Raw genomic sequence first — 9,457 nt, forward strand, 5'->3', positions numbered from 1 at the left:
CCACAAACTGGCATATAAACCTAAACTGCTGTATTGGCAGCTTCTTAAAACACCACAGCAAAAGCTACTCGAAGTCATGCAGCAAGACCCCAAGTTATATGGAAAAAGTAAGACTGTGCACACTTGTGTACCAGTTTGAAACGATCCGTTTTAGAAAGCTAGAGCTATGTAACTTTCTTATGAAAATAAAAGTTTAGTCTGAGGCTCAGCAAATTCCTGATAAGAAAAAAAGTCTCTTGGGACAAAATGTTTTGCCCTTGCTCATTTTCTTTCTTTCTTTTTCTGCTCTGGAAATCCTGACATCCCTGTTTCCCAACATAAGATGATATTACGATTTTTAAACATGTATTCTTCCCAATATTTATCAGTGGCCTGATTTCCAAAACTGGTATATCCAGCGTCTTTAGGACTTGTGCTACTTTTTGGTAACTGTTAATCCATCGTTTGAGAAAGAATCAAATTGGTCAACTTTATTGTTACTTTCGCAAAATTACACAGAAGCAAAAGCTGTCAGTAGTTGTGAAGCTTAGTGAGGGGCACTTCCCTACACATACTAAGCTGAGGTGGTTTTGGGAGTGCGGAGGTGGGAAATGAAATTCAGAAGTCTTTAACTAAGCAAATGTGCTAAAAGCACAGATAAATCTGCATAGAGAAAAGCAGACTGCTTTTTCACAAGTCACAGCCCTGAAAACTGAGGTGGTGGGAAATTAGAGTAAGATGTGCTGCTACCTGCGTGCTGCACTGGAAAGTTACTGGTTAGAACTCTCTGCTTCAAGGAGAAGGAACCTGAGCAAAGACCACTGAATTCTGCTTACATTACATCCTTTAAAGAAGGAAACTTTGCTGTTAACTTTTCAAGGGTTAGCTTTGGTCAGTAACCTTGTTGCAGACTAACTGTAAACCCTTGTACTCTCAGTCCTGAAGTCAGCTATACTTGCTGCAGAGCTTTACATAGTTTTAATGTAATTTTGCATATAAAAGCACTTCGTTAACTAACTGGAATATATGTATTTAGAAATACTTTATGTGGTTCAGTCAGGAAGCAGGGAGAATGGACAATCTGTATGATGGCAAAGCCAAAGCAGAAAACTAGAAATAGATTTTGCCCTAAGAATTTGGGTTCTTTTTTTCCCCTTCAGGTATTTGGGTCAGACACTTGGTGATTATTTAGCAAGATCATATCTTGACTGGGCCCTGAGACACCACTGCAGGGTTCATAGCAAGTCTTGTTTTTAATGACTTCTTGTAAGGAGTTTTGAACAGTTAGCGTTTGGGGATACCTTAGTGTTTGTATAGGGAAAAAAGAGTGTACATTATGTATATAATGCAGTAGAGTAAAACTTTGCATATGGAAATTTGTTCATCACTAACACATGGTGGATGTTTGCAGAACTTTTCTGTTTATTAAAGGAAGTGTCTCCTGATTCTAATCAGGTAATCATTACACCCTGATTTTATCCTATATGACTAGAGCTCCTAAGTTAAAAAAAAATACGCTGCTGAGTCATAGGCAGTTCCAATTAGCAATTTAGTTTACCCATATCGCTTTTCTGTTAACTGTGAGGAGAACCTGTGGTGCCTCCTAACCTAGATAACTTGGTTAGGTGTCAGAAGTTAAACTGAATAAACTCTGAGATATATCTTTAAAGTGTTACAGCTTCATTTAAAAAGGAACTTTATTTGTTTGACTTCTGAAGGTGAAAACAAAACAACCGCCAGAGCTTGCAAGGTGGATGCAGCAGCTCACAATTTTTACTACTGTTAAAAGTTCTAAAACTACTTTTGGACACAAATGAAAATGAACTTTTCATAGTTGCCAAGGTGCTTTGTCTTGCGGTCACACAGAGGTCAGCAACTTTGAGAATCACGTCACTTGAAATAGGTAGGCTCCAATTTTTGGTAGTGCTAGGCTGTGCTCTTAAACCTACCAGTAATCCATTCAGTGGAGATTCAAAACTTCTTAAGTTATCTCTTTTCAAGATGAGTGCTATGTGAATGGCTTTGTGAGTTTGAATAGCAACATTCACTGGATTATGCCTGCATTGTGCATGTTTTCATGACTTGTTATCTGAGACATACAAGGCATGATAACAGCAGACGTCTAGAATTCATGCCCACCAATGCATCATTGTGGATGAGAATTCAGAAAAATAGCCATGGACAGTTGGTTTTGAACCCTTAGTGTCCTCTGAAATAACTGTGGTTATTCTGTGATTAAAATGATGCAGGATCTCCCTACTCATTGCATTGATTATTTTAAGAATTCAGTGAAGCTGTTAAAATTAATCTCTTTTTAGTATGTTTACATGATAGCAGGTTTCATCTGAAGATTTTTCTGGCTACTACACCATCTGAGGAAAGGCTCCTGTTGCATGCATCTGTGCAGCTTGTTCCAGGACTGTTTGCTTTTGAGCTCCATCTGCTGGAATTGTGTCCTGTTTCCCACATCTTTGGTGGTGTTATGCTGCCAGGTTTCACAGGAGTTGTTCTTAATTTAAAAGAGAATAAGGAACAAAGTTCACAGTTCGGAGGAATTTCTAGCAAGTCAATGGTCCTTTTGTTTAAGGAATCAACCTAAAGATTGCTTGGAGAATACAGGGCTCAAAACACAAAATAATTGAGAGACTGAGGAAAAGAAATATTAGTTCTTCCTCCACATTTGTTTACAGAGTTAGTTGCTATATATTTTATAGAAATTTGGATTAATCAGGTCAGTCATAATCTATTGAGTTCTGTATGAGATTTCAAAAATAGGTTACTCTGCTCATTTTTCTGATTTAGTTTTTTATTTTGTTTTCCCCTAATGTCTGTTGTTACTCTGTAAGTAAGAAAATTAGCAGTGTTTTCAATATTCAATTGACTTTTTAAAAAGCCATTCTTCCCCACTGTAACTGTGTTTCTAATATTTCAGAATATTTAAGGACAGAAGGGACCGTGATGAACGTCTAATTTGATTTTTGTAGTTCCATTGTTCCTTAACAAAAATGTACTGCAAAGAATAATGTGCAAAATTGGAAAAGAGGGCCCTGCTGTGCAAAACCACTCTAAAACTGTTTAAGTAATCAGGGGCTTTCACGGTAAATTATATGATGACTTTCTACGAGTTTTCTTTGTAAGAAGTACCATTCTCTGTTCACAGGATATATTATAATGTTCATGTCAACAGTAATGTATATGTGTAGAATTAAGGTTGCCACCAGTCCTTGGGTGCAGACGCTGGTGTTGGCAGAGCATGTTGTTCTAAAGAACAAGCACTGCTCTGGAAGAATTACCTTCTCAAAAAGCAAACCACCTATATTTTGAATTTTCCTTTTCTTCAGTTGGAAGGCTAATACCACCTTCCTTGTCCTGTCCCTAAGCTTTTGCTAGATGTTACTAAGGTATATTCTATTTCCTAATGGGCTTGTGTATATGGTAATTTCAAATATTATTTCCTTGCTGTCCATCTGCCTGTTAGCAGTATTTTGTGTTCGCTTACGATGTTTGCAACTTTTTTTTTTTCTACATAGCAAACTTTGCCTGAACTGGTTTTAGTTTCTTGATGTGGGTAACTCTATGCTGTTATACCCAAGTCTCAGGAACGAGGGTAGAGAGGAAGACATGCAGAACAGAGAAAGTGCTAGGCTTGATACTAAAGATAAGTGTTCTTTTTTTCTCAGTTTTGCCTGTACTTCTCACGGACATGGTACACCACACTCCGTGGTGTACTCCACAGATGCCCAAGCTTGTTCCAGCCTGAGCTGGTCCATCTGCCTCCGCAGTCTATTCAGGAACGCTGCCTGGGCTAATAACCCCAGAGCCTTGGTCAGGGTTATTCACTCGGGTAGAGTACTGTGCTGATCCAGTTCTATAACTTCCAATTTTGCCGCTGGTTCAGGCTCGACACTCCACTGTGCAAGTGTCCATATGTGCTGTGGGATACTAGATAAATGATGTAAGCCTGTTGTACAGTAACCTGGGCGTCTTTAAGTTAGATTCTTTGCTTCCTGCAGAGTTATGGGCATACGATCATTAATGCGTCTGCAGAAATATACTTCATTGAAAGGCCTATTTACTTTTTCAGACAGTAATTATTACAATGGATTTCTTAGGCTTCTGCATGGGACAAAACTGTCAGTCATTTTTTATGTATGTTTGGAGGGATATTGTCTGTATTTCTTGACAGCTTCCTGTAAAATGGAAAGATGGCTAAGGCATCTTTTGGTCGCTAGACTTCATCTTTGAACGGGTATGTGCTGCCTTAGGCTGGTATTTGAAGTGCCATGTTTTGAGGTCAGTATTTTTTAGACCTATAGAGACATAGGCAATTCAAGGATAGGGACTGTATTAGTAACTGCTACTGTGTCCTGAGATTGAAACTGGCTGGTATGTAACTCTTTCCCACTGTAAAATAAGTTAGATTGTTACTGTTATTTCTGTAATGACAAGTACTTTGCATTTAAAATTACTCAGTGAGTAATCATGGTCAAATCCCCCCTTGTAGCTCACTTCTGTTTATGGGGTAGAAGTGTGAGGGTTTTGTTGGTTTTAGTACAGACCCAAATTCTAATTAATATTTCTGTGTCCCAGACATGTTGTTCTGATTAGAGGCTCTTTGCCTAGGCATTTCTGTGTAGCCTGCCCTGTTTGAAACCCTGCCTTTTTCTGACTTCACTTCCTGAATCCGTTGACAACACTCACAGCCAAACAAAATACATGTTCACAATGCTGTTATTTGCAAAATATTCCCTTGTGAGTACAGCTGGGGCAACAAAAAGAGTTTCTCTCTGAATCTCAGAGAGTACTGCCTATTCCTTATAGAAGCAAGGCACATAATGCATTGGGTGATTTTAATCTTGGCAGTTAAATAAGTGTTAAAACTTTGCATTTCACCACATACAAATGCATACAATGCACGTCTTCCATTACAGTTGTGCTTACTGATCACCAAGTGATATACTAAGAGTGCTGAATTTTAATCTATGCTGAAGTGAAACAGACAGCAACAGGCTCATAGCCCACCTCACTGTTTACAAAACAGATGGAGGTGGAGGGAATATAATCTTACTTTGCCCTGTCTTAGGCCTGATCGTCAAACAAAGTGTGGAACCAAAGACAGGGTTCATCTAAATCGCCCCTCGTCTCCTTGTGAAACTGCGTAACTGGCACTGAAAACCACCTTGCTTGATGGTACATTCTCTGACTGGACACCAATACCTCCTGAGCTGGACCAAGGCAAGTTAACTCATGTCACAGAAGCAGCCGGTCAGATGATGCCCACTTATCAAGGGCATCTGAGTTAATTGAGTCCTATTACTCAGTAACTTTTTTGCCTGTGCTACAGAACGTCGTACTTGAGAGAGAAAACACGTAACTGCAATGCTGAATGTCTGTGTGTGCGTATTAGGATAGGGTGGAGCAGACTGTCACTCAGCTGTATTTAATTAACATAGTATTTTATATAATGTATTTATTTTTTACGTAATTAGGTGATTAAGCAAAATGCTTGCTAGTAACATCTCTTCCATAACCCAGCACTGTTGGGAGTTAAACATGCACCTTTGCAGGTAATTAATCTCCTTGCCCTGCTTCTTTTGCTAGTTGGCACTTGCTAAATCCCTGTAAAACCACACCCAGCAGTGCTGTGTATTATCCCTCTGCTGTCTATTCCTACATATGGTCAAAATCAACTTACCTTCCGGGTTGCTGACATCAGCAAAATGTACTCTTGGCAAACTACAGTATCCTCCTAGTAACCCTTTGTTTGGTTGGTGCTATTACAATTGTATTCCTCTGACAGCAGCATACACCATCTAAACAGTGCCTACCTTGACACTTGGATTATGATGTGGGAGGAGATTAACATATTATATTTTAAACATTAAAACAACCCCTCATATGTAAAATGCATATAATATGGGGGGGAAAAATAGAGGAATGATAATTCTATGCTTCCTGTAAGGAACTGACCCACAGTAGTTGCAAGTTTCAGGATATCATTTTGATAACAGTAAAGGTATGTATATATAGCTCCAATTATCTCATTGTCTTGTGAAGGGACCTTAAACAAGACTGTCACTTCCATTAAAATTATGCTTATTCCTATTTTAGGAAAAAAAAGATATTTTTAAGACTGCCTACTCTAAAAAAGTTAGCATTCACTAATCATGACTTTCTAATATCTTCTGGCTGTCTTTTGATAGCATCTATTTCCTCTTAGCTGTTTGGCTCTAAACAGCAAGAAGAAAAACATCTGGTCTCCCTTCAAATATATTCTTATTAAACTAAATGGATTGGGTACAGTGTTGAAAATCCTGGTATAACAATTATTTGCCTCCCTCATGAGTTAAGTAGCATGTTTCTAAGGTATATATTGTCATTGTACTAAAAACCACGATCATTTTATAAAAAAAAAAAAAAAACATGGGAAGTGCCAGATAAGTTGACATTTTCAGCAAGTTGCTGAAAACAAGCAATGGGAGTTGCTGTTTTTCAGCAAGTTGCTCTTTTCATTTCTCACTAGGTTCCATGTTCCCAGCTTTTCTACTGCTAAAAAGTTTAGAACCCATACTAACCCATCCAAAAGGGAGAGGGTTATAACAGTAAAATAATTTTAACAGCAGCATTGTCATAAATATCAACAAACAAGGATCACCTACCTAGGAAGGAACACAGAGGAATAAAAGGGAATATTTCTATTTTTGAAGTCTACAGCACTTTTTTTTTTAAACTACAATCACTTGCCTTATCTTCTTGAGGGCATTAATAAAAAGCATATCAGATCAAGTAGCCAGTTGCTCCAGTTATGGAGCAGTTTCATGCATTGGCTTTCTACCCCTCTACAACCTCCTTGAAGTTAGCCTATGGCAGGCAAGCTGGTCAGGTTACACTTGGGAACTACAGCTTCAGGACAACTCAAAAAGTTGTATTACTTTGGTGATCAGGATCTAGCTTCTCCCTCTCCTCCTCACACATTATCCAGGAGATGCCTGTACAGAGTAAACCTCACATAATCCCTACCCTTCAGAGTTCAGCATAAAGGGCATTTTCCCAACTCAGTTACTAGCAAAAAAAAGTGTGAGGGGGAAATGCATTTTAAGTATTTTATTTTTCTTAAATATAATATAACTTTCTAGATTTTTTCCAGAAACAGAAACATTAAAAAATTATACTTTATTACAAATGGTAAACTCAGAGTGCTAAAAAAAAAAGCCTCTTATTTACAAACAATACTGGGCAGTGCCCAAATAAACAACATAAAAATAACTTACAAAGTCATGAAGTAGTTTATTGACATTAATCAACTTTCATAAAATAAAATAAAAAAAGATATGTACATACACAATTTACTTGAAGGCAGGCAGAATAGTTCTTTTTTGTTTATCAGCCTCCCACAAACCTCCCTCCCACTTTTTTTTTTTTCTTAAGGAATACTACATAAAGCAATCTACAGTTTCTATTGCAGTTTAACCTTTAATACTGAATGATCATCGAATGTTAGGTCCATGCAGGTCTTGGTCAATGTTAAACGAAGATCTGACGTCTCATCTGAGCAGGAACAGCACTTCTCGGAGTGGTGCTGGCCGCTTCACTAACTCAAGCTGAAGGCTTGCCAGTCTTTCCACACATGCGCTTTGCAGAGTGCAGGCAGGACTCAGCCTTTCAGCTTTTACCATTAGCTTTATGCATCTTCCACTTTTGTGGGTTTTTTTGTTGTTTTAGTTATACAACAATATCACAGTTCTCGTCTAAGACAGTCTCTTCAAAACGTTTGCAACTGTTGTGTTAGCATTAGCTGGCACCCGCTGTTGACGTGGTTCATGACCTTCTGCTTGAGCTGTGCAACCTGTTCTCTGAGCATGTTGGCAGTGGATGCCAGCTCTGAGTTCTGGGCTTTCAAAGTTTTCACTTTTTCTTCCAACCTGGCAATCCTTTCCAACTTCCTTTTTCGGCATTTGGATGCCGCAATTCTGTTTCTCATGCGTTTTCTCTCGGCTTTGATTCTCTCCTGCGACTCCATGTCAATGGGGGACAGGGGAGGAGTTTCCCCCGGCATTTCAGGTACAGTCTGAGGCTCTTCTTTCAAAGCCTGAAGCCTGGGGTGCTGCACGGGCATCTGGGGGTTTATGTGATGCTGAGGTGCGTAGCCCATGTTGTTTGCATTGTAGCTGGGTGCAGAGTTGAGTGCGTTGGGGTTGAAGTTGCTGAGATTGGCGTACACGGGGGGCTCGCTGTGCAAATTCGTATTGAAACTACTGTTGCCGGCCATAGAGGACACAGGTGCCATGCCGCTGTTCACAGGTTGAGCAGCCGAGGTAACGCTGGGCATGGTGTTCTGGTTGTGCAGTTCCGCCAGGGCTCTCACAAAGCCTTCCGCGAACCCCTCTTGCTCGTCGGTAACGTTTTTGGGGCAGAGGAACTGCGTCGGGGTCGGCGTGGTGGTGATTAACCCGTTGCTGGACTGGATGATGAGCCGCTCCAGTTCAGGCGAGGCCAGTTTCAGGAGCCCCACGTCGGGGGAGGTGAGGATGTCGGCGTTCTTGTTCCTCAGGTGCGGCTTCAGGTTGCTGGATGGGTCGGACAGGTTCAGCGTCATGTTTTGCTTCAGCACTTTGGCGTTATTGTATCCATACCCGCCGCTCTCCGGCGGCACGAAGCTGGCGTTCAGGGCATCCTCGTAGAAAGTAGGCTCCATCTTTGCACTCATAGAACAGAGTCCGCGGAGTGGCGCCGGGAGCTGCGGCAGCGCGGAGAAGCTGCCCGGCCGCCGCTTGCGCCCCGCTCCGCGCGGCCGCCCCGGTCCTCCCGGCGGCGCAGGGAGGGGGGAAGGAGAAAGCCGAGCCTTACTTCTCGCCGGGGCGCGGGCCGGGCCCGCGGTCCCTGCCGCCGACGCGCTGAGAGTCCGCCTGGCCTGGCGGGGCGGCGCGGGGCTTCAGCGGGGCGCCTCGCCGCTCTCCTCCTCCTGCCGCCGCCACAAGTTGCCGCGGGTGCTTTCCCCGCCTTCCTGCGCGCCCTCTCCGGCTCGGCGCTGCTGTGCTGGCCGCGGCCGCGCTGTGCTCGCTCCGCTCGCCTCCACCCGGCGGCCGGAGTCGCGCTGCCGCCCGCCCCGCGCTCTGAGCCCGCTCCCGGCGTGGAGCCCTTCACTTATCAGCGACCGGGAGCCCGCTAAAAATAGCCCATGATGTCACCCCGCGGGCTCCCCATTGGCTGCCGCCGCCTCTCCCGGGGGAGGCGGGCCGCTGGCCGGGCCCGGTGCATATCAGCCGGTCGCCATGGCCACCCCGCCCCTAGAAGCTTCTCAGCGCCGGCGCGGGGCCTTGTGGGATGAGGTAATGCTGGCGGCGGCTCGGGGCATTGTGGGCTGACGTATTGTTTTTGAATATCTGGTTACCGCGTCCAGCGCGCGAGCGGGGTTGGCTGCCGGCGGCGCCTCCTTAACGGCCACGTACCACCCGCCCGCCGGAGGGGCGGGGGCGCC

The 9,457-nt window shown here is 42.8% G+C and overlaps 1 protein-coding gene across 1 annotated transcript; it reads right to left on the reverse strand.

Annotated features, from left to right (window-relative positions):
* Nucleotides 1-7,741: 7,741 nt before the first annotated feature.
* On the reverse strand, nucleotides 7,742-8,686 carry JUN (Jun proto-oncogene, AP-1 transcription factor subunit; the record flags this gene model as incomplete). The annotated part of the gene is made up of 1 exon (XM_082003316.1): nucleotides 7,742-8,686. One exon carries the CDS (start codon nucleotides 8,684-8,686, stop codon nucleotides 7,742-7,744), a length of 945 nt encoding a protein of 314 aa, XP_081859442.1.
* Between the last annotated feature and the right edge of the window lie 771 nt (nucleotides 8,687-9,457).

The sequence above is a fragment of the Phaethon aethereus genome, assembly GCF_964289735.1.
Source record: "Phaethon aethereus genome assembly, chromosome: 8".
NCBI classification, from domain to species: Eukaryota; Metazoa; Chordata; class Aves; order Phaethontiformes; family Phaethontidae; genus Phaethon; species Phaethon aethereus.